We start from the raw sequence: 26,282 nt of genomic DNA on the forward strand, positions 1-26,282 counted from the left end.
ATTCTTGGGGATGTACAATTAGTAGGAACATCCTAAGCTAAGTTGTTTGAAAACAGCAGTGAATTATTAAATCATGTATGTCAGTTTCGGACTAAAAAAAAAAACACATCCTATCATTCAGAAACACACAACATACTGAAAAAGTTGGCTGATGATAATGTAATCAAGTTAAAAAAAGGTCATAATGAATTGCAGTTAATTTTCTTTTCTGGAATATTTAAGGAAGTCTCTTAAGTACAGGGATTTACAGGTAGCTTTATTCCTGAAAAATTATATCTAAAATAAGTTGTTATGAAATGAGATATACCACTGGACTTATACTTAAATGGATTCTATTATGGATGTTGTATAAAGTGAAAAGACCTTTTGAAATACAAATATCCTCTCCTAATGCTTTTATAAATCCACACTTAAAAAATATCTAGCATTCTTTGTTTTTTAAGATTTTATTTATTTATTTGAGAGAGAGAGCATGAGAGGGGGGAGGGTCAGAGGGAGAAGCAGACTCCCCGCTGAGCAGGGAGACCGACGGGGGACTCGATCCTGGGACTCCAGGATCATGACCTGAGTCGAAGGCAGTCGCTTAACCAACTGAGCCACCCAGTCACCCAATATCTAGCTGATGTATTCTTGTGCTTAAGGAAAAGGACTTGCCAAAGCATGAAGGATAAAATGAGGGTGGGAAGACATAATCCAATCTATTAGCTGCAGCTTACAGTAATTTTCTTTCAAGGAACAGAGGCATACTGAAAAGATCATGAAACTCATAGGAAAGAGGAATAGGCTCCTTTGGGTCTAGTATATCAATGTTACATGTAATGTGCTGACATGTATATTTCCAAAGCTGTGCCATTTGGAAACTGCAGGCCAAAGATACTGCTCAGCCAAAACTTAGTTCTTCTAGTGTCCAGGTATGTAGCCAGGGAAGGTTTTTATTTCCCCAGAATTGAAGAAGCTGATATGTAATCTGTTCAGAGTTAGGGGACATATTGTCCATCCTGAAAAAGGTGGACATGAGGGCCTATATCATTTAATTATGGCAGTCAGGCTTATCAATTTCCAATGACTTAATACCAGCCTTAAGGCTGATGAATACAAGCTACTCAAGTTGGTTATTTAAAAAGGTATGACATATTACAGGAAAAACAATGTTACTGGTGCATGAAAATAAGTGTTAATAAAAACAAAGCAATAGGCTGTTTCTTTTTTGTCCTTAACAGAGGTTTACGAGAAGACCCATTTTACACAGTACTAGAATTATTTATTTGGGTAGCTTGGGGTAAGGAAGGTGAATTCTTATTTCAGACATCTTTTATGATAAAACTTTTAAAAATGAAATAATAGTTTGGATATCCAAGAATGATACATTTTCTTACCCTCAGAATGTATTGCTAATGTTAAAAGGACTGCTCCAGTCACTCAGGATAGTATCAAATATTTTGAAGCCCAGGACTCTTGTAGAATTACGCATTAAACATTCACAGGATCTCAGAACAAAGGGAAACACTAAAAACTTAATAAATTCTCTAATTTTGCTTTTCTGCTATAGGAAGATGTGAATGGAGAATGTGAATTTCTTGATTTGTAAATCAGTTACTTGGGAGAAGGATTAATGCTGTATGTGAGCATACTATGCAAAACTTCTTTTTGCTATTTGTTTTATAGGCAACCAGAATATAAGATTAGTTTCTCAACATGTATAGTCATTTAAATAAAATCATATTAAGCAATTTTGTTACTTTTCCCTGAACAGAATGATGGATGAGAATAAATCACAAGATGATATCTAACAATAAGGAGACAAGATATGTTACATAATATGATATGGGCTTGTTATTTAAGATCTTTAAATGTTATTTTTTTTTATTAAGAAGTTCCACCCTACTTGTCAACATATCATTAACAACAGAATGGAAATCAAAGCTTATCACTTCATCTAAAATGTTCTAGTATGAGGTGAGATCTTGCACAATCTTGTGACATATACTACCTGATAAAACTTGTGCTGGATTAAAAAAAAATGCAAAAGCGAGGAACTTTCTAGGTTGACAACTTCCATGGTCCTCTTGTCTAGTCTAGTTGAAGCATACCATGCAATTACTATCCCCAAAAGCTTGGACTTAAAATCTTAAGTCCCTACAAGTCTATCTATTTGATTTCAACACCTATTAACCTCTTAACTATATTACTATACAACTTAAACAGACCCTATTGCTGGAATGACAAAGAATAAACATGAGTGAGATACACAAATTATATTAGAGGCTGGGATGTTATAATAAATCCTCGAGTAATCTACCAATGGGTAGACTCAACCATGGTATGGAGTTGTTAATATTCTCTGAGATTAGAAGGTGAAAACTGAGTTGGAGTAACTTTAAACTGTATTGGAAGGTTTTCAAAATCATAGTGTAAATTAACACTATTAACCATGGTGTGACTTGGAACTAAATATAAAATTTACCAATGGCATTAAGCACAAAGTTGTCTAACAGTGTCCTGAACTTGTGTAGAAAATTATTGACTAGGAAGGAAAATCAATCAGATAACTCTAGACCAGAAACTCAGGGCAACAAGTCAAATAGACTTTGATTTCTTATGTAAAACCAAATAAACGACAGACACTTTCCTAGTATGTAGTCTGTAATAAGAAATTCTGTTACATTTCTGTTTTAAAGTGATATATCCAGCACGTGTTTTTATAGAAAGACAATAAACTGTTAACCTCCACTTCTATGAGCCATTTTTTGCTTAGATGTTTCCTTCTTTTAGACCAAAGTCTAAGCAAACAGTTAGGCCTGGCATCTTGTGTAATGAGTCCTATCAAGCCCAGGATTCTTTTAATCGCATTCAAGTGGCATTTGGAAGTACTTCACCTCTGACAAAGTTTAGTGTGCATGTGTGCACATGCATGAGTGTTTTCAACTTCAGAAAATGAGCACTGAAGAGGGATATTGAATAACCCCAAGAGCTTATTAACCAGTACTCCTTGTCATCTCCTTAAAGAAACATGGAAAGCTAAAGAGCCTCTGTAAGGATGAGTGGAAATAAAGATGTGTAGCATATTGTGTGTAAGAGGAGCAGTATGCTTACTTGTCAGCTCCCAAACGACAGACTGTTGCCCTGTATTACTGTCACCAAAAACACCGTGCTTGGCATGGTGGGGGTGAAAAAAAATCTGTAGCCTGATTTGGAAAGAATTCAGTAAGGTAAAAATGTAACCGGGACCCTCCCCTCTTTCCCTAGCCTTAGGCTTCCCCTATTTCCCCTTAGAAATTTGTTTTTATTGCATCTTAAAGTACACTCCAAACTCAGAAGCTAATTTATTTAACCCCCTCCAAGGCTTTCCACACTCTGGGAATAGCAAATAAATACCAATTAAACTTCTCAGTACATTATAAAGAGGAAACATATCAAGTAAGTAGAAGGTATATTTTGATTTTTTTGCATTCCTTAAGATGGTATAGGCTGGTTTAAAACATAGTTTTGGGTGCTATTTCTAGAGATCACTAGATTATGAGATTCTCTGAAGGTTAGAGAGAGATAAGCATTCCACAATCTCAGTCTGGCTCAATACCACCTTTATCAGTAATAGTTTATGTTGAAGTGGACAGCTTTTTAATATTAATGTTTCATCTGTCAAAGGACAAGCAGAGAACCAGGTGAAATAAATCTATTATATATGTGTACAAGAGCTTGAAGTCCTTGAAATACAGGAGGAGAAAAGTTAGGGAAGAGTTTATTTGCTAAATATTTTCCTAACTTAAAAACCTCTCTTTCTTCTTCCCATTTTTCCTTTTCTCCCTTCCTTTCTCAATAAATATTTATTGAGCACCTGCTACATACCAGGCAACAAGCTAGTAGAAGATACTAGGAGTCTTTGTCTTCAAGCAGATGCTGTGAAGGAGTTTATGTACAAGGTGCTGAGGTCACTGAGAGATGGTGGTAGAGGAGGAAAGGCTCTGCAGAGCAGGTACTGCTCCAGTTGAATTTCAAGGGCAAGTTAGTGTTACACTGGCAGTTAGAGACGTAGGAGAAGAAAACAAACAGCAAATGCAAAAATCAAAGAAGAGTGTAACGAGCAGCCTGTGTTGTTTGGTACGACTGGAGTTTATGGTTTGTGCAAGGAAAGACTCTAAGATAAGGATGGAGAAGTAGGCAGCGGCCAGCACATGTGAAACTTATCTGAAGCCAGTGGTGAGTCAATGAGGGATTTTAATCAGGGGATGGGACATGATCAGATTTATCCCCTGAAAATATTATTCTGGCTATAATGATATCACTCTGGTGTGGTGTGGGCAAGGGAGGGAAGAGCAAAACTGGAAGCTGGGAGACCAATTAGGAGGCTACTGCAGTAATCCAGGCAAATACTGATGAGGTCCCATCCCTCAAAAGGCAAAGCTGGACATTTTCTTACTTCCATGGTTCTTCTGTATAAGTTTCTCATACCATCCAATATTTACTTCCTTTAAAAATAAAATCTTACCCTGAGTCTACAGGGAAATTCATACCTGATCTACCAAAAAGTTGCTGTGGTATTGCTGACATCATTTTTCACCTAGTCTCTCTCTATGAGGAAGCAGAAGTGAAGACTGAAGAGTTGGATGTGGAGCATGAGGAAAAGGGAGGTATTAAGACTAGATGGATAGGTGGCTGGATGGACATATCAATGCAGATAATTCTGTGCAGAGATTATCTTAGGTAACATGTTCACTGATGTTCTCTTTCTATCTAGGATCCTACTTGCATTTAGTTGTTATATCTCCTTAATCTCCTCTAGTTTGTAATAATTCCTCAGTTTTTCATTGCATTTTATGTATGACCTTTATACTTCTAAAGAATATGGATCAGTTATTTTGCAGAATGTCTTCTAATATGGGTTTGTCTGAAGTTTTCTCTCACATATTTTTTTCTTAAAGATTTTATTTTTAAGTAATCTCTACACCCAAAGTCAGGCTCAAACTCACAACCCCAAGATCAAGAGCTGCATGCTCCCTCGAATGGGCCAGCCAGGAGCCCCTTCTCTTATTCACTTTTGGCAAGACTACCATCGAAATGATGTTGTGTTGTATACTTCTCAAGGCATCATACCAAGACGTTCATGATGCTGGTATGTCCTATGTCTGGTGCTGTTGACCTAGGCCATTTGGCTGATGTAAGTCTGGTTTCTCCAAAGCAAAGTTATTACCTTTCCCTTTGCAAATGATATGTATCTTGGTCAAGGGATTTGAACTATGCAAATCTGTTTTTCCTCAAGTTTTTGGCTACTGATTTTCACAAACATTAAGGGATCTTGTCTGCCACATTTATTATTGTAGTGTTGAACCTAATGGTGATTCTCTAGTTCCCCTTTTCCTTCTTCACTTATTAATTTATTAGATTATTTATATTAGCATGGATTCATGGATATTTATTCTCTTCTACGGATTACAAATCAATACTATCATTATTTATTTTGTTGCTCAAATTGTTTTGAGCCATAGAGTAGCATAATCTGATTGACTTTGTGATAAGAGATTCCTCTGAGTGATGTACGGCAAACAAAGTGTGGGCAGGCAGTTCAGGAAGCTGCTGCAACCGCTCTTGTAAGCGATTCATGGTCGCAACATGTAACGGGGATGAGGGTCAACACTGTTGCTGTAGAGGTGGTGAGAGTGTGGCGAGAGTTGATGTACGTGTGTATTTATATGGAAATATTTCAAGCTTATACAACTCAAAACCACAATGAGATATCACCTTATACCTGTCAGAACTGCTAAAATCACCAAAAAGATAAGAAGTAGTAAGTGTTGGTGAGGATGTGGAGAAAAAGGAACCCTTGCGCACTGCTGGTGGGAATGTAAATTGGTGCAGCCACTGTGGAAAACAGCATGGAGGTTCCTCAAAAAAAAGAAATACCATATGATCCAATAATTCCACTGCTGGGCTTTACTCCCGCCAAAAAACAAAAACATTAATTTGAAAAGACATAGGCACCCCTATGTTTATTGTAGTATGATTTAAAATAACCAAAATACAGAAGCAACCTAAGTGTCCACTGACAGATGAATGGGTAAGGAAGATGTGGTATGTGTACACACACACACACACACACGCACACACACAGGAATATTATGCAGGCATAAAAATGGATGAGATCATGCCATGCGAAAACATGGATGACAAGCTATTATGGTAAAGGTATAATGCTAAGTGAAATAAGTCAGACTGAGAAAGACAAATACCATATGATTTCACTCATATGTGGAAACTAAAAGACAAAAACAAATGAATAAACAAACAAGCAAAGAAGAAGTAGAATCAGACCTGTAAATACAAAGAACAAACTGATGGTTGCCGGAGGGAAGGAGGATGCGGAGGCAGGCAAAATGGGTGACGGGGAGTGAGAGGTCCAGGCTTCCAGTTATGGAATGAATAAGTCATGGGAATAAATGGCATAGCAAAGGGAACATAGTTAATGGTATTGTGATAGCTTATATGGTGACAGATGGTAGCTATGCTTGTGGTGAGCACAGCATAATACAGAGAGATGTTGAATCACTGTGTTGTATGCCTAAAACTAATGTAACATTGTGTGTCAAATATACTCAAATAAAAATTTTTTTTAAGAAGTGAAAACCTTTTTAAAACCCGAAGTGCATACATCAACTATGGAGCCAGAAAGAAAATCTTATGTGTTTATAGTTTTCTAGGAATGTTTGGAAATAATTTGAACTTTGTTAGTATTTATTTAAGATTTTATTTATTTATTTGAGATAGAGAGGGTGAGAGAGAGCAATTCATGAGCAGGGTGCAGAGGGAAAGGGAGAAGCAGACTCCTCACTGAGCAGGGAACCCAACACAGGGCTTGATCCCAGGACCCCAGGATCATGACCTGAGCTGAAAGCAGATGCTTAACTGAGCCACAGAAGCGCCATAGAACTCTGTTAATATCTAATATGTGAATTAATAGTACTATATACATGAAGTTGTTAAAGTATATAATTTTTAAGGTGAAAAAAGAGAAATATTTCAAGCATGCAGAAAACCCAGAAAATATCATTAAACAAAACACCCATGTACTTATCACTAAATGTTATTACATTCTAACATTCAGCCACTTTTGCTTCAGAATAAAACAATAGTGAAGATCCTTGTGTATCCCTCAGCAATCCATACCTCTCTAGAAGCAAGCATTAAAACAAATTTGACATTTGTTTTTCTCATGGACAGTTGTAATTACAGCTATATTTTATATAATAAATAATAAAATAAAAAATAAAAAATAAACACATAAAATATACATTTTTATGTGTTTAAAATTTTGTATAAATGGTATACTACATGTATCATTTTGCATCTGGTTTTATTTTGTAGGAATTTATGATGTGGAGATTACCATTTTGATACATGCAGCTGTAGTTCATTTATTTTAAACTGTTCTGTGTTCCATTTTGTGAATATATAAAAATAATTTATCCATTCTCCTGTTGACAGACATTCATGTTGTTTTCAATTTTTCTGTCCTCTAAGAAGTGTTGTAGTCAACATTCTTTTCTTCTTCTATGCATAGGTTGAATTTTTTTTGAGTGTGTATCTAAAAGAGGAATTTCTGGGTCAAAAATTATGGACAGTATCAATATGACAAGGTATTGCAAACTTGTTATCAGAAGCAGTTGTACCAATTTATAATCCCATCAGCACTATGTGGCCAGACTTCTAGAAATCAGCTAATTTGATGGGTGTGACATGATAGTTGTATTTTAGTTTTTATTCTTCCTGGCTACCAGTGACATTGAACATTTTTTCATGTTTTCTTTTCTATGAATTACATATGCCTGTTTTCCCATTGAGTTGTTCTTTTATGACATAATTATTCCTGATGTTAACACTTTGTTGGTGATGCACATTGCAGAGTCTTCATTTCTTAGTTTGTGGTGTCTTTTATCATCTAGGGGTTTTAAAACGTAATATGGTCAAATACTATTGTACTTTTTTTCCTCCACAAGTTTTAAAGTTTGTCTTTTCATATAAAATCTTTTAAAGTAACTGGGGATTATTTTTTTGTATACAGACTAAATATTTTTTATAAAATTATCTCGGCACCAATGGTTGAATATTTAGTCCTTCCTTACCTTATTCATCTGTAATGCCATATCTGACATTTTTCATTTTTCTAATAAGAGGGGGTCTCTTTTTCTAGGCTCTTTATTGTCCTTTACTGGCTTATCTGTCTATCCCTGTGACACCCTAACACTTTAACTTTTTATGCCCTTAGAGAAGATCTGATATTTGGTAGGATAAGTCACCATCCATGCTCTTCTCCTTTAAAATTGTCTTAGATATTTTTTTACTTTAAAGATTTATTTATTTTAGAGAGAGAGAGAGAGTGTGCATGTGAGCAGGGGAAAAGGCAGAGCCAGAAGGAGAAAAGCAGACTCCCCGCTGAGCGTGGGGGCCCAACATGGGGCTCGATCCAGGACCCTGAGATCATGACCTGAGCTGAAATCAAGAGTTGGGCCCTCAACCGACTGAGTTACCCAGGTGCCCCAAAACTGTCTTAGTTATTCTTGACTCTTTGCTTTTCCATTTGAAGTTAAGGGTGAGCTTGTCAAATGCTAAAGAAACCTCAATCAGTTTGGTTGTAATTGCATTATATTTCACATCATGATACTGAATCTTTTCACCTATGAACATCCCATCTAAAAGGTCTTAAAGGGCCTTCAATAAAGTTTGAAGCTCTTTTCCATAAAGGTCTCATGAATGTTTTAGTGTCAATCTCAGGGGCCTTATAGTTTCTATCGTTATAAGAGCGTGAGCGTGCTGCAGCCTACTAACTGTGTGATCCCATAATCCTAGGGTCTAGTTACTGAGCCTCTCAGAGCCTCAGCTTTCTCATAAGGAAACTGGGGATAGTAATGGTACCTACTTAATGGGGTTTGGTGTGAGGATTAAAGTGTGAAAGCATTTAGTTCCATGCCTGGCACAAATAAGCTCTTAGATTTTTTATTTTCCGTCTAACAAATACTTACTGAGTTCTATGATGTGTCAGGCACCTCTTCCAGTACTAAGGATACAGCAGTGAACAAAACAAAGCTTTTCTCCCTTCATATAAGCAATTCATGTGAATTTTTAGGTTTGGCACTTAATAAATAGTAGTAGAGGGGCACCTGGCTGGCTCAGCTGGTAGAACATGCAACTCTTGATCTCAGGGTGGTGAGTTCAAACTCCACATTGGGCGTGGAGCCTACTTAAAATAAATACATAAATAAATGAATAAATAAGTAAGTAAATAAATAAATAATAGCAGCTACACAGGGTGGTATCTGACACCTAAAAGAAATAGGGGAGCAAGCCACAGTGTCCCAGACAGAGGAACAGCAATGCTAAAGCCCCAAGGTGGCAGATGCTTGGTGCGGGCCCAGGAACAGTGAGGAGGCCAGCTGGTGTGAAGTGAAGAGAGCAAGGAGTTGAGGTGGAGGGCCAGATCACAGAGGCTACTACAAGGACTTTTACACTGAGTGATTCAGAAAGCTATTGTTGTTGTTTTAAATGAGCATACTAACATGAGCTCATGAATAGTCATTACTACTACTACTACTACTACTACTATCTTCTAATGAGCTATACCTGGTATATAAGAAAGCTACTAAATATAGTATATTCATTTAATTGTGATAATAATAGCTAGTAAATACATAATGCTCACAAAGTACCAGGTATTTTACCTAGATTAAGTCATTTAATCTTTTCAACAACGCTTTTATAGATAAGTCAACTGCAGTATAGATACGCTAAGTAATGACCCAAGGCTTTATGGACTGTAAGTCCCCAGGCTGAGATCTGGTATCTGGCAACACTGCTGCATTCTCTAATAGTTTGTGGATCCTCTTGCATGTGAGCAGGCACATTACCCAACAATAAGAACAGTCTGGCCTTGTCCTTTCCAGTTCTAATAATATTTTCTTTTCCAATTTTTTTTGGAGGGGATGTTATTAAAAGGGTTAGCATCTCTAGTAACAATGCTAAATGGACTTGGAGAGAGTAGTCTTACTCCTTATTTTAGTAGGGACCATTTCCAAATGTTTAACATTAAGAAAAATATTTACTCTTTGTTCCTGAGAGTCACCCTTTATCAGGATAGGAACTTCTTTTCTATGCTCGGTTTCCTAAAAAAATTACCAATAACAAGTGCTGAATTTTATCAAACACTTTTCTGCATTGTGGTATTAAACCATTCTTGTTTTTATGAGCGAGAAACCATACTTAGTAATGGTGTGTGTGTGTGTGTGTGTGTCTGTCTGTCTGTCTGTGGGTGTGGGAGGGAGGGAGGGAAGGAGGAATGGGGGAGAACTGGGAGGGGAAGAGAAAGAGAGAGAGAGACAGGGGGAGAGAATAAACTGCCAAATTCCATCTGACTGTGTTTCATTTAGGATTTTTGTACCTATGATCTTAAGTGAAACTAATCTATAGTTTTCCTGTATCATCCCTGTCTAGTTTTCGTAAGATGAGCTGAATAGTTTTCCCTTTGTTCATAGCTTTTACAAGAGGAATTACTTGAAATTGTGACAAACTATATGTTGTATCTTTTTTGTGGAAAGATTTTCTGTTTGATCTGGGATATCATAGAGTTGATGGGCCTTGTTAAAGGGCTGGAGGCGAGATGTGAATGAGAGGGAGGATGGCTCCAAGCTCAGCGGTTTAGGTGGCAGGGTTCATGCTAAGCACAGGGATATGGAACATTAGAAGGGTTGGAGATGGGTGAAAAGGTAATTAATTCCGTTTTTGACATGTTTGATTTCCAGTTTCTTTAGGACATCAAATAGAGCTATTCAAGAGGTTGCTGGGGTTTGTGCTGGAGACAGAGCTTTGGGTCTGTGGTTCATGGATTCATTTCATTTTGTTCATTCAAAGATTTCTTAAGTGTCTATTCAATGTCCAACTCTGGGTATGCAGTCTTTCTCCTTTTCCTCCCAGTTTAGCTTGAGAGGGACCATGACATTTGTTGTTAATAGCAGTTACATTTCCTGTGCTTCTATTCCCTAACACTAGAGTTTTGGTTCCTTTTTCTTCTCCCAGATTTTCCAAAATGTAGACCCAGGGGAGGGCACATGATTGATGGGGGTTGGAAAAAAGACTGTATGTAGGGTTTGAAATTAATTTTTAAGTTGGAAGAGTGCTGGATATAAAGCAAGAACTTAATTAATGCTTGAAATAAATTAAGCCCTTAAAAGAGCCTTGGGCTTTGTTCTTGGCTATAGTTAGAGCCAGCTTTACAAATAGGTGCCAAAGCCAATTTCCACTAGTAGACTTGTTAGAAAGTCATCATTTAAGATGCACATATTACCCTGAGTTGAGGAGGGTTTAGGATGTGAATAGCACAAACCTCTATGAGACTTAATCTTCTCATACATAAAATAAAGGGTTATTAGGACTTGATATCCTAAATTTCTTCAGCCTTTAAAATTTTATATAGTTTATATATAAATAGATATATTATAAATAGATGTATATACAGACATACTGGTAATTAAACACTGGAGGATGAAGAATTCTCTTCTGTGGAGGTCTTTAGAAAAGGTATATTCTTTTTGCATATTTCAGTTAAATGTATGTCTGCCTAAAGGCTAGACAAAGGAAAGGTGAATCATGAATACAAGGAACTAAATATGGTCACAGAACTGAACAGTCGGGGAAATCACAGGGAATGAAGACAAAAGCCTGGATTTCACCACAAAAGACATTTAAATGAAACCTGTAAGAAACATGCTCTCAGGAAGACACTCTGGCAGGAGGCAGAAATCAGAAAGTATACATTGCTTACTCTCCGAGGACTCGCAGATGTTGGGTAGAAAGCAGAAAATGTAAAAATAAAAATGAACAACAAAAAAAACCCCAACACTTTTTTCTGGACAAAAACCCCTGTGAAAGTGAACTGAGCAACAGGACAAGGGCAACATGTCACATCCATCTGGGTCAGGTTGAACCTTCAGGCATGACAATCAAGGACTCTGAAAAAACACTGACTGCATCCCACGTAGCCTGAGGGACAGACCACTGTGACAGGGAAGGAGCAGATGCTTCTGAGGGAGGATGAGTTAACCATGTCCTAAGACAAGAGCAGTTGCTTTCTTGGAGGTCTGAGTGCTCTGAAAAAAAAAACCTCAAGCTTTTCTGGAGCCCAGGAAAGGCCTTACTGGTAACCACTCAGAGCCTCTGCTGTCCATACTGAGGCCGAGTTCCGTCACCAGCTCATGCCCCCTTCTGGAAGCACCACTCTGCCTGCAGCAAAGCTGGAAGAACTACCCACCAAACAATCTGCTTCTAGAAAGTACACTTCATCAGTATTTAAAAGTCATAAAAGTTCATAGAAGCTGGCGGGGAATAAAGCAGCCTAAATGGCCCTGGCAATACTCAATAAAAGCATCTTTTTAGTTTTATCTTCTAGTTACAGGAATGACTATGTGGTTAAATTGATGTATTTATTTTTGAGCATTTTTCCTTCCTTTTCCTCTCACGTGCAATTCCTTTTCTCTTTTTACCTACACTCCACAGAGACCGAGTTTAAGTACACCTAAAAGCCTCCGAGTTTTCATGAGGGACTATACACAGAAATTGAATAATGGATGTTTTAAAGATCATTTGTTAGAATTAAAAGTCACTGCCAGAGGAAGCAATTTGGAGTAATAGCTGTGTGGATGGATATGTATAAAGAATTAGGTCCAGGATGCTGGGGGAAGGCTCTCTTAGAAAGCCAGTATCACTACACGGCCATGGACAACAACTGTATTTCTATCACATTCACACAGTCACTCTGTAACTCAACGGTGTCTAAGCCTTGTTGGTTATTTATTGGGAGGGACTTTATGTGTATCTTTCTTTCCTTACTCACTTTTACTATAGTTTGTGACACTTTCATAACCTCATACTTAAAATAACCCTATTTCTGACTCATTTCTCTGCCTCCACCAGTATGTTCTGTATATTTCTATCATATTGATATATATTAAATGTTGCCTTTAGCATATTGCCAAGAACCTACAATGGTTCTCCATGTCTTCCATGGGTTTCAAGGAATTCCACAAATCATCCCCATCTTACTTATTTTCCCCAGCACAAATTTTCCTCAGTCAAACCAGTTCCTACACTGTTTCCAAGTGTGCCACTGGTATTCAAACCTCCTTGTTTTTTGACGCTTTTCTCTATCAGGAAGACCTTCCTCTTTCAGTGTTTTCCTAATACTACCACATTTCAAGTTTTGGCCAAGTACTAGTACCTTCTTTATTCTAGACCTAACTGATTCTCCCTGTTGAGCTATAATCATAGATTACTCTATATAAGCTGACATTTCATTATGTATGACTGTTTCTTATCTACTGGCCTTTTCTGCCTTACTATGTCTGTGGTTCACGTAAGGGTCACAGGGATAGTCTGATGTGTGGGGGAAGAAAAGACACCAATAATATTCATAGGTCAGTATTCATTAAAGTAAATGTCAACCAGAAATCTGTGCTATAAGATCTTGGTTTACTTTGCTGTAGAGCACTTTATGTAGATGTATAAGAGGAAGAGATAGTAATATGAATTACTATGGTAAGGAAACACAACTGAAGAATCTGCTCATCCCAGAAAAAGAAAACAACTGGAGGATGTTCTAAAATTATCCTCAGCTTTTTATCTCTAAAAGGAATTGTAATCTACAACTGTAAAGTATTCTGTTTTGCATATTATAAGAAAAGCTCTTTTTTTGAATATAGTCCAACTGTAACTTTAAGTAATATTTTTTTATGCTTTAATTCACATCATCTTGTAGAAAAGCTGTTATGCACTAAATATAAAGAAGGTTTTCATGACTTGGTACTAACTTATCTTTTGACTATGTGGCTCCTAGGTTGCTTGCAAAAATCATTAATCATTGTTAAATAAGTAAACCTCTGCTGATTCTCACTCTGGGGCACACTATAAAGAGTTGCCTTTGAGATAAGCAGCCAAATTTAGAGCATCTATTTTTGTGACTTTTTATTTGGGGATCATATTTAAAACTACTGCAGCTTTTCTCTATCCATGGTAACTTACTACCAATGGCATGTCTCTTCTGACTGGTAGTTACATTGCACCTCAGTATCAGCAGTCTGAAGGATGATTGCCTAACTCTTTGGAGTGACCCCAGCTTACTTGAAGTGAATTTTATGGGGATGCTTGGGTGGCTTAGTCGGTCAAGCATTTGCCTTCGTCTGCCTGGGATCGAGCCCCCACGTCGGCTCCCTGCCTAGCAGGGAGCCTACTTCTCTCTCTCTCCCTCTGCCCCTCTCCACACTTGTTCTTTCTCTCTCTCTCTCAAGTAAGTAAATAAAATCTTTTTAAAAAAGTGAATTTTATGTAGGACATATAACTAATATGTTATGATCATCTCAAGTATATCCTATATATTATGTAAAATCCCACCTAGTTCTTTTCCCTTGATTTGATAACAGAGAGAAATGAACCTTATTTATATAACTTCAACCTCTTCTAATCCACCTTCTCTCCACACTGTTCACCTCCTATGCTTGCTTCTATTCTCCATCTTCCTCTACCACGGGGATCATTATTTAAAGTCTACTTACATGAGGCTCTCAGACCATCCTTTTAACATAGCCTCCACCATCTTGTAAATACTTTCTTATGCATACTAACTTTTGGTTCTCAACTATATTAAAACACAAGCACTATCTGCTCTCTGTTCGAGTTAGTACTTACGCTCTCTCTCTGCATATTTTCCCCAATTGACTGAAAGCAATTTTAAAGGAACAGGTTATATTATATCTACATTTCTCTATGTTTATCTTTCCAACCATGGCTGGCACAGCATTCCATATATTTACAAGCGTATATATATGCTCAATGAATGTCAGTCCAGTTAAAATGAATAGTGTGTGTGTATATATATATATATATATTTAAAAGTGTAAAAAAAGAAAATCTGTAATGTGCTTCTCCAATTCACTACAAGTCCAAATTTTTATTTACTGATTTATTTATTGATTTAAAATGCTAAAGGACATTTGTAGTAACTTCTACACCCAACATGGGGCTCAAACTCAGGACCCCAAGATCAAGAGTCACATGCTCTTCTGACTGAACCAGCCAGGCACCCCTCAAATTTACTTTATTAAAAGGAGTTGGGGGGCACCTGGGTGGCTCAGTCGGTTAAGCGTCTGCCTTTGGCTCAGGTCATGATCCCAGGGTCCTGGGATGGAGCCCCACATCGTTGGGCTCCCTGCTCAGAGGGGAGCCTGCTTCTCCCTCTCCTTCCTGCTTGTGCTCTCTCTTGCTATCGCTCTCGCAAATAAATAAAATCTTTAAAAAAAATAAAAGTTGAGAGGTTCACTGTCTACAATCATCAACCTCAAACTTGATTTTCCTATTGTACATTTGTTGACAGCATGGAAGCTATTGAAGCTGCTGAAGAGGCATTTTTGAACTAAAGTAATATTCTTATATTTTATTCAACTACAGTATGACTAACATTTCAATATTATTCATATCTGCTTATGTGAAAGTCATGAACAACTTGCCTCTATTATTAAGGCACCATAAGGCATAATTGTATCTAAATGATTCAGGATAAAACACATACCAAACTGTTTTGCTGAAATCAACTTATGTAGTTGAACAGTTATTGTGTACTATTAAACAGTTGGCACATTTCATATCTTTGGCATGTAAAAGCCAATTTGGGTTTAGACTTATGTTGTTTAAATGATGCCAATGTGTACTTCTCACCTTCTTAAATATATCAAAATTCCTCAGGATGCCAAACAAAATCTATCCTCTGGGAGTAAAATGTGCCAATAGCTTAATGGTACATGGAAGCATTACTAGAAAAACTTGAGAGGGGGAAAAAGGCCTTTTTCCCACTAACTGACTAAGGTCTCATAAGTGAAAATGAATTATAGCTCTGGAAATTACCTGGTGAACTTTGGGCTAGATAGCCAAATCAGATAATACAGTACAAATTTTAGAATGATGTCTACGTAATTCATTCAACTTTATAGCCTCTAGGCTAAAGTTGGCTTTCTTAAAGCTTCTCCTGGCAACTGTGTTTGCTATTTTAAAGCTTGGGGGCAAAATGTGTCTAAGAATTTGGAAAGAAAAATTTTCTTCATTTTCATTTTCAGAATTTGGGTATTGGTAGTAATGATTAAGGAAATGAGAACTCTATGATAAATATTTAGATGAATATGTGCTATATATGTTCAAATTAAATAGAAACATTTATATCAATTATGCAAATTATGGATTTGCTTGTGGTCTGGCAAGTATGTGCTTGTTTTGTATATAGAAAGTAGGAAGTTTAGCAAATAATGAATATAACCTAAGATATTTGTAGATGAACATGTGGTATTTGAGTATCACTCTGTATTGGCATTTTTAACTCCTTTAAAAAAAAAACCATGTAGGTTGCACAGTTTCAGAATAACGATAACACAGCATGAACTTCAACAAGAGATTCTGTAAAATTAATCATTATTACTAAAATAAAAATTTCTAGATTTCACTTAAAACAGAGTAGTTTGTCACTGTTAACAACGCTGGACACCAAAAAGAAAGATTGGAGAAAGTATTGTGAACATATTGTACCTGTCAAGAAAATAAATTCTATGTGTCTACCAAGAGAAAATCATATTTGAAGTAGCCCTGAGATAGAACAAATCACAAATAAAAAAGTTAGCAAGTGCTAAAATACAACAGTGAAGAAAAAGTCCTCTGATTCCACAATAAATGTCAATTCACATTTTTAAAAATAAAAATATAAGCAGACAGTGAAAGCTACATTTCAATATAGTAGAGTCACAGATATTTTTCAGAAGTCATCAGGCTTAGAGAATTTTAACTGTCTCACTATATTTTCATCAGCCATGTCTTATTTAATGTAAACTGTCTCATCCTAATATTCCCTGTTGGTCATGAGAATGTTCGTGTGTAAGAACAAAATAACTAGACTTTTGTTTCTTTTTTATTGTGGTAAAAGAAAAACATATAATACAGGATCTACCTTCCTGACAAATTTTTAAGTATAATACTGTTAACCATAGGCACATAACCATTGTGCAGCAGATTTCTAGAACTTTTTCAACTTGCCTGACTGAAACTTTATGCTCATTAAATAGCAGCTCACCATTTCCCCACCCGCCAGCCCATGCCAACCACCATTCTACTACTTCGATGAGCTTGACTACTATAGACACCTTATTTAAGTGAAAGCATGCAGTATCTGTCTTTCTGTGACTGGTTTATTGTTTTTTTTTTAATTTTTTATTTTAATGTAGGGCCTGAACCCACGACCCTGAGATCAAGACCTGAGCTGAAATCAAGAGTCAGACTCTCAAGTGACTGAGCCACCCAGGCGCCCCTATTTTTATTAGACATCTTTTCATGGGTGACATTTCACATTTCACTCCTAAAATAATTATCTATTACTTCATATTACTTTTGCAACACTTCTGTGAGAACCTCAGAGCCTGAGGAAATGGACCTATATGTGTTTTTATGGCTAACTTAGTACATGGATACTAATTGTGGAAACAATCTGTTTAGAGATGGTGGAGCTTTTGGACTGTTAATGTGGTATGGTATAGCCATTGCAATTGATAGTAGACATAATATCTTATAAAAATTCAAAATATGCTGCATCCCTAGCTTCCTTAGCCTTTACAAATAAATAAGCACATTCTAAAATTAGCTGTAATTATAACATTCTGTTTTAAAAATGGTTAAAAAAATTCTTTTGGATTTGATTTTCCTTTTGAATTTTGGTAGTGAATGAGAGCCAAGAATAACTTGAGATTCTTCCCTCTTTCTGCTAAGACTATTCTGTGGCCTTAATATAAATGAATAATTCTGTAACTTCTTTCTATTTGTTAAGAAACAATTGAAATAGAAAACCCAACATACCTCCCTAAGATTCATGGTATTATTTATCAATGGGGTAAGGAAATCATATTGTACTCTTTCAATCTAACTTTATTTTTAAAAAAAGACTTATTTATTTATTTGACAGAGAGAGAGCCAGAGAGGGAATATATATTTATATATATAAAAATATATATATATTTTAAAAAAGACTTATTTATTTATTTATTTGACAGAGAGAGAGAGACAGCCAGAGAGGGAATATAAGCAGGGGGAGTGGGAGAAGGAGAAGTGGGCTTCCCATGGAGCAGGGAGCCTGATGTGGGGCTCGATCCCAGGACCCCGGGATCATGACCTGAGCCAAAGGCAGAAGCTTAACGACTGAGCCACCCAGGCGCCCCTCAATCTAACTTTAATTTTGGTTTCCAAACAACCTATATCTCTTTCGAGGTTAAAAGCACCGAAGGTACACATGAACACTAAGGAAAATCTTAAAATTTCCTGAAATGCATTAGCCACCCTATTTATATACCAAATACCTTGTTTGTTTATGATGGTCTACATCATTAATCTAGATAAATAAATGTAGAAGTGAAGGGAGCTAGGTTTGCTGTGTTGTCCATTGCCCAGCAACCAAAGGTTACGACTGTTTTGCAGCAGGGCACTGCGGCGGAAGATGGGGAGCTCCCGCAGCATATGCCATTTGCTATCCCACTGATTCAGACAGGAAAAACCAAAGAACTCACGTTTACTCTTGGTCAACAGGGCAAGTTTGGGGTATTTACTTTTTAAAAAATGCACTTCCCTAAAATGTTCTTGTTTGTCATAATTAGGTGATGGATACACAGAAGCTTTCCTAGAGTATCTGTATGCTTGAAATACTTAATTTTCTGACAAAAGTGTACATGCACACTAAGTTAGTTATATGCCTTAATTCTTTAAAATCCATTTTTTGAACTTTGAAAAAAAAACTGTGACAGTAATACATGCTTATAATCAATGAATATCCTATAAAACATAATATAAAATATATATAAAGCAAAAACTAAAATTGTCCCCCCTATTCACAATTCCCTAGTTGCATTCTCTGAGGTAACTATCCTTCCTTTTAATAGATTATATATTCTTCTTTATTATTAAAAACACTTTTCAGAATGAACAAATATGTAACTATATATTCAAAGCAAAATATCTGAAATGGATTTTATTAATGACACATCAAAAATATAATGAGAAAAATGATAAAACAAAATCGAAGCTTTCCTTTTTACTAACCTAGTATTTGAACATTATTAAAGATATAAAGCAGATGACTTTTAAAACATATTTCGCCATTTTTCTATTGTTGGAAGTGAAGTTTATTGCTTTTATAAGCTTTTGTCTACAGGCTTTAAAAAATATCACAGCCATAATCTTGCTTGATTTAAAGGAATGGGCACTATCAAGCCCTGGCTGGCCTAGTCAGTAGAGGGTGAGGTTCTTGATCTTTGGGGTCGTGAGCTCAAGCCCCATGTTGGGTGTAGAGCTTACTTAAAAAAAAATAACGTAATGGGCACTGTTACTTTTGATATAGATGAATCTGTTTAAGTGAAAAAATGTACTGGAGGTATATGAACTGGAGGCTATTCAGTAGATGTGTACTTGGAGGAACTGTTTTGAATGCTCAGTCCTACATAGTGTTTCTGCTAAAAGTCATTTAAGATATGTTCTGCCTGGTGTTAACTTCACCAGTGACTGTGAGAAGTCACTGCCTGAGTCTCAGCTTCTTTATTATTCAACTGGGCGTAATTCCTGCCCTGAGAGTCAGCGTTTACTAGTCTTTGATATTCTTTAAGATACAGTGAAAGTGAAGGCAATATAGACACATTCACTACATTCAACGACATTAATAATTGTGTGGAAGGGAGGGACCTCTGTCCAAGAATAAGTGTGAACAGAAAAGCTTTTGTGGCTAGGCCTCCTGAGAAGTTTGGAATAATTTACAAAGGAAAAGTCCTCTTGACATTCAGCAAAAGTGGTTATTTTATCTTTTATTATTTAAGGAGGCGTGCTTTATTAGAAAGAACAAGTGACCTGATTCTCTCAAGTCCTGGTTCTATCATAAACTAGCTACCCTGAGCCAATAAATTGCCATCTTTCAGTCTCAAATTTCTTTGTGTATAAAGTGTAATTATTATTTGCCTTACTTTCATAATCCAACAAATTTTTAGTTAGCGTTTATTATGTGTAACAATACAATAAATGAGAATGTTTTCATCTCGTTATTCTCTACACAAAATCCCTGTTTTACATGTGCTCACTTTAAAAGCTGAACGGTACTCTCAAAATAAAGCCCTTTTTCTTCTGAGCTCAGAGCCGAGGACACAGATACCAATGTATAGAGGTCTCTTAAGGCCACAAAAGTCAATCCCCAAAATTATAAATTGGAGCAACTCATTCTCGGTCTTATGCTACAAAAGAATATTTCATTTTGAATATGAGACAAGGTCAAGCCTCAAAAGATATAGCTCAAGCTTAGAGAGTCCAAGAAGTATTTTCTACTCAGAAATTGAGCTTATTGTAAATTACGCTTTTGGTTTTTGTTTACTAAATACAATTACAATATTAATGTGCAAATCAACATTCAATACATAATAACATGGTGCAGTGGTTCTCAAGGTGTTTTTTTTTTTGAATTTTGACTCTGTATGATAGAAGCTATAAAAAAGGGAGTTCTATAATCAAACAACCTTGGGGAATGCTACATTAAACAAAGTCATATTTTTTTCCCCCTTCATGATTGCTGCTACTTTATGAATCCCTAAGTATTATGCTGCGTTTCCTCAGCTTATTTTTTTTAAAGATTTTATTTATTTATTTGAGAGAGAGAATGAGATAGAGAGAGAGAGCATGAGAGGGGGGAGGGTCAGAGGGAGAAGCAGACTCCCTGCTGAGCAGGGAGCCCGATGCGGGACTCGATCTCGGGACTCCAGGATCATGACCTGAGCCGAAGGCAGTTGCTTAACCGACTAAGCCACCCAGGCGCCCCTCCTCAGCTCATTTGACAGAGAATGCTTTGCTGACTTGGTGTATCTGACAAGAACAGTGGCATGCAGCATGCATTTTGGACATGCTGGCATATCCTGGCCTATAAGATTAGTCATCAAAAATCACAAATGATTCCAATATTGCTTATATTTTCCTTTTCTACGTGCTCTCTTGTACTGCAACTCCTCCCCTCATTTCTTCCTTTTCAAACTGTTATAATACTACTTGGTATACTTCTGGTCTCCTTTCTTCTGCTCCATTCTGCATGTCACCTACCAGTCAACTTCCCCAAATATGCCATTTTCAACATGTCACTTTCTTTCCTGATAAGCCTTTCCACTGTGCCCAGATTGAGATTCCTTAATCCTATCTTCAGTAAAAACCCTTGATTTGATGTTCCCAACCTGCTTTTCTGATCTGATATCCTGTTTTCTGCTATCAAAAAGTTTACTCACTTTCTCCAAATCTCTCTCCAGTTTTCCATATCTCAACCTCTGTTCATGTGTTCCTATGGCTGAAATTCTGTCCATTTTGTCAAAGTCTTTTTTGGTATCCTATCCTCCTCCTTTGCTAAGCCTTCTCTTAGAATCTCAGCCTTTTTTTTTTTTTTAAAGATTTTATTTATTTATTTGAGAGAGAGAGAATGAGAGACAGAGAGCACGAGAGGGAAGAGGGTCAGAGGGAGAAGCAGACTCCCTGCTGAGCAGGGAGCCCGATGCAGGACTCGATCCTGGCACTCCAGGATCATGACCTGAGCCGAAGGCAGTCGCTTAACCAACTGAGCCACCCAGGCGCCCTCAGCCTTTTTTGAAAGGGCAAAGGAACGAACATTTATCTAATTATTACTGTGTGCCAAGGATTTCTCAAGGACTTTGCTGTGCATTAAAAATTGCTCCTTCTATCAGCATAATTGTAACAGCATGGTGAATAGTACTTTTACAGGATGGACCCCTCGTTGATTAAGTGAGGCCTAAAGGCATCCTTAGCAAATGGGCCCAGATACCTCCCAAGCCTAATGATAGCAACATATACCACAGCCATCACCCCAACCTGCATGTAAGAGGTTGGAGGAAAAGAGGCTAAGAGTTATGGGGCCACCGGTCTTTGTGGGAAATACAGTGCTTAGAGTGAGAGGAGATTCTACTCTGTGAAGCTAGTTCAAAAGTGCTGGTGGAGCTCCAAGAGACTAACTCAAAGACTGGCTGTAAAATGAAAAGACTGGCATTTCATTCCCCACTGGACATCTGTTTAGGCAGAGAGTGTGTTAATCTGTGCCTAGGCCTACTTGAGCAAGGTGGAGAGAACTAGAGAGGAATGGCAGGGCAGTGAGAGGGGTTTTGGGGGAGCAGTCTACGTTGCCATGGATTGGCCTGGTGAGGACACGTGGCAGGCACTTCAGTCAGCTTGCCAGGGCTCTACCCAAGATGATGGCATGCTCAGTAAGGGAAATCAGTCAACAAGAGGCTGATGAGGCATACCGCTGTGGGCACAAATGCTGTCTTTTGACATCAGAAAACAATATGGTGTGGACGCTCTTACCGGGGCCTCTGAAACACTCGTATATCTAGCCCTTGAGAGGACCAGCACTTGGAGGCCTGCTTCAGAGGTAGTCAGGAAAGTAGTCATAATCAACAGAGGACTGTAAGAGTGGCCAGCTATGTAAAGAAACACATACTCTGTTACCACTCCATTCTCCCTGGCCCTGTAAGTCGGAGGACCTGGGCCTTACAAACAGGAAAGCCAGAATCTTTGTAACCAGACTCTGCTCTCCGATCCCTTCAACCCCTCAAAGAGTGAAGATCCCAGTTCAAGCCTGCGTTGAGTAAAGGGCAGATGACATTTTAAACTGCATTTGAGGTTAAAGTCTTAAACAATGCTTCATTTTAATAACAAGTGACCCCAAAATTGTTAAATATGACAAAGATATACTTAAGGAAAAGATTTGGCAGTTGAAAGCCACCATGGGAACAAAGAAAACTGTAATACCTCCTGAGTTGAGATTCCTCAATAAACTGATTAAACAGATTGGCTTTGACTCTTACTCCATATATATGGAATACTATACTCCAGAGTAAAGGAAAGGAATACTATACTCCAGAGTAAAGGAAAGCGGAGGAAGTAACCATCATGGCCTCTGGCCTTGTTATTTTTAAATCTCACAAATAAAGTTAATGAGGGTTATTAGAATCTATCTTGTTGGCAATTTGAAAGCACAGGCATCAAGGTATTACACTGCATATTGTCTTTGAATTCCCGTATTTTGGAGAGATGGGTGAGACAAGTTGACCCAGCAATTCCTCCACTATAATTAGTCAAGATTTTATAATAGCCATTTTAATTAAAATAGTTACTGTAACAGCAATTATGATTAAAGTGAAATGGTTGCAGTCAACATTAGTATTTTACACAAAGAAACATAAAATCACCTTTAATAAGGGAAACAAAAAGAAAATAAGGTTAGTATTATAGTAGATATTGGTTGACACCCCCTTTTTCTCTGCCTCATACTCTTTCTCCCTAGTCCAGCTTTCTCAAGGAGAGGTCTAAGCATGTACCAAAAATACAACAGAGGTGTCTGCTAGCTTCCTTTCCACCTACTTGTCTGGTACAAAAAGGTCTGAGGCCCAGCTCTGTCATTAATTAGCTGCATAACCTTGGACAGGGCAATACAGAGTGAAGGTTAGAGGAGACATCTGCAGAAGGTGGCAATTCTAGGAGTATCCACAAATCCCCTCTGCTTTCTATTTAATCTCTCTCTTTGACATTACTTCATAGAGAAGCCTATTTATTTGCTAGTTCCTTTTGAGGCTTTAACTAAATGAAGGCAATCACCTATTACAAGTGAGTACCCAAGGTATCTACAATCAATCAGGATCTTATCTTCTAGAAATCTGCTTTAAGACAAAGCTTCCAACATTGCACAGTGACCTGAGTTGAAATCAAGAATCAGACACTTAACTGACTGAGCCACCAAGGCACCCTCCCCAACAGAAAGCTTTAAAACAGGCACTTTTACTAGGCATTATCATTGAGAAGTTATAGACAATGTTATTAAACTATGGGAATATAAATAATGATAATCACAAACATCATATATGAATTTTATTTTTTTTAAAGATTTTATTTGTTTATTCGTTGGGGGAGGGAGAGAGAGAGAGAACAGAGGGAGCAGCAGGCTCCTTGCTGAGCAAGGAGCCCGATGTGGGATTCGATTCCAGGACCCTAGGATCATGACCTGAGCCGAAGGCAGTCGCTTCACTGACTGAGCCACCCAGGCGTCCCTCATATGTGAATTTTAAAGTGAATGGCTCTGATTTAACAAATTCATACTAACTCAATATTTTCAAGATTACCATTCTTCCCAAGCTGTATAGTAGAAATCAAGTACTGCCTCCTTCCTGAACTTTCAAATCTTAATGATTAGCTTTCTGGACAAAAGAATAAACACTGAAAACAAACAACAAAAGCAAATATTTTAAAAGTTTTTTGTGGGAGGTCTTCTCTTCCTTTCAATGGCCAACCTGGATAAGTGTGCTCTTTATCTGAGCAACATTTCAGATATTTAAATATTTGAAATACTGTGTATGTTTATATTATGCTAATGATATAAATTACAGTTAAATTATAATATCCACCCCAAATTTGAATCAATAATACACTGTGGAGCAACAATTTATTGTGAAAGCTGCTGACAATGGGATGGTGTATCAGGCTGAGATGGGGATATAACAGAAGTGAGGAAGGCAACGGAGAGGATCATGGTATCAGTCAGGGAGCAAGTAGTAAAGGTGAACTCAGCCTTAGAACAGCTAATAAGTGATTGCCAATTATTTAAATCATAAAGACTTAAAGAGCAAGCCTGATAAAAGCAATAAAAATAAAATCAATAGTACCATGCATCCAATGAACTGTAGTCAAGTCAACATTTTGGTGTTTTCATTTCAATATTATTCTCAATCGAACCATTTCATCTGAGAAATGATTTGCTCATTTATATTTTCTGATTGATTAATGTCCCCAGGGTGCTGCCAAATTAGAATTTGCTCCCCCGAATATTCCCCACAACAAGACTTGCCACTGGTTCAAAAGTATGCTGAATGAAAGAAGGCCAATCCAGATTCCAGCTGAGCAGTCGGGAAGCATCATCACGGGTTGAATGGAAAATCAGGAGTTGAATGCAGTTTTAGAAAACAGATTTTTTTTTTCAAAAAAGTGCCAAAACAGTTAAAAATTCTAGCAAACCAAAAACAGTGTTGTGGTACAGTATTAATTATATGAGTTCCTATAACCTATGTTACAGACCATAATCTTATAATTTTCTGTTTCTTTTAATGGCAACAGGTTAACAGCCACAAGGAAAATCTTGCCCACCAAGATCAAAAGGAACCTATTGGCATAAGGCATCTTGGCATCAGCCTAGATTTGCACATGCTGACATGTCAAAGCCTTGAAACAGAAACTTCAGAACTTCCTCATGAATGCTGAAGGGAAGTCATTGACTTCATACTAGCTCAAAAGTACATCTTTCCAGGGATAGCATTCAACCACGCAAACAACAAAACTGGGCAAACAAAGCCTGAATATGTACTTGGAAGTGAAAGTCTTAAGCAGAACAAAATATGAGTCAACTTCGAAAGCTGCCAAGTTTCATATAAGAATCCAAAACTAAATACAAAATAGAGAGTAACAAGCATATTGAATAGCAATCTTGACTGATGGGGAAGCTTAAGCATTAGCAATAGCCCCCATTCCTGTACCATGATCATAAACTCCCCTGGCCTGGCTTCTCAGGTTGGGCAAGAGAGCCAGGGGAAATGATTTCATTCCATCTGGTCCTTGGCACTTACCTTCTTTTTTGCTTTATCTTGCAGTGCGAATCTGCTCATGCCCTGGTGTCCTCTCCAACTTTTCTTCCTAGTTATGGTGCCTAATATTTCTTAAGTGCAAGGGTTCTACCTAGCATGTCACAGTAGCAGTTACCGATGGACATGTAAGAAGGGCATTTTTTAAAAGTTGAGTTGTTCTGTTGAGTGGTCTCAGTTGATCAGTTAGTACTATCCTCAGTGAAGGTATTAAATGTTTCAATTCGTACAAATTTTACCACAGGACTTAGAAAATTCCAAAGCTTTATTATTCCTTACCAGCTACTCCTTTGCTTAGCAACGGAAAGACACTTTCATTCCTTTTATCTTTTTTTTTCTGGCCTAAGTGGAGCACAAGAGTGCTGGAGTAAGTGCCTGCGTCAGCGGGTTACCGCTTCAGTACAATGCAAGCAGACCAATTCGAAAAAGTGCCAAACTATTTCGGGATTGGGCAGACAACAGTGACCCTTCATGATTCCATGAATAATGCAAACAGGGAACATATTGCTGAGGTCAAAG

The 26,282-nt window shown here is 37.3% G+C and overlaps 1 protein-coding gene and 1 long non-coding RNA gene across 4 annotated transcripts in view; one reads left to right on the forward strand and one right to left on the reverse strand.

Annotated features, from left to right (window-relative positions):
* ELP4 (elongator acetyltransferase complex subunit 4) overlaps window positions 1-26,282 on the reverse strand; it is a 255,115-nt gene that overhangs the window by 32,469 nt on the left and 196,364 nt on the right. The window contains exon 10 of one of the 3 annotated variants that reach the window (XM_073904813.1): window positions 7,314-7,576. The exons of the other annotated variants lie outside the window; for them this stretch is intronic. Coding sequence (XP_073760914.1) covers window positions 7,508-7,576 — 69 coding nt within the window. The 3' untranslated portion in view covers window positions 7,314-7,507. Of the gene's footprint in view, window positions 1-7,313; window positions 7,577-26,282 lie in introns of those variants that run through there. 3 annotated transcript variants of the gene reach the window in all.
* LOC141374733 (uncharacterized) overlaps window positions 1-26,282 on the forward strand; it is a 111,752-nt gene that overhangs the window by 6,710 nt on the left and 78,760 nt on the right. The window lies entirely within an intron of this gene.

Source organism: Callorhinus ursinus, unplaced genomic scaffold (assembly GCF_003265705.2).
Source record: "Callorhinus ursinus isolate GAN/ISIS: 27379988/994484 unplaced genomic scaffold, GSC_fseal_2.0 scaffold21, whole genome shotgun sequence".
Classification (NCBI taxonomy): Eukaryota; Metazoa; Chordata; class Mammalia; order Carnivora; family Otariidae; genus Callorhinus; species Callorhinus ursinus.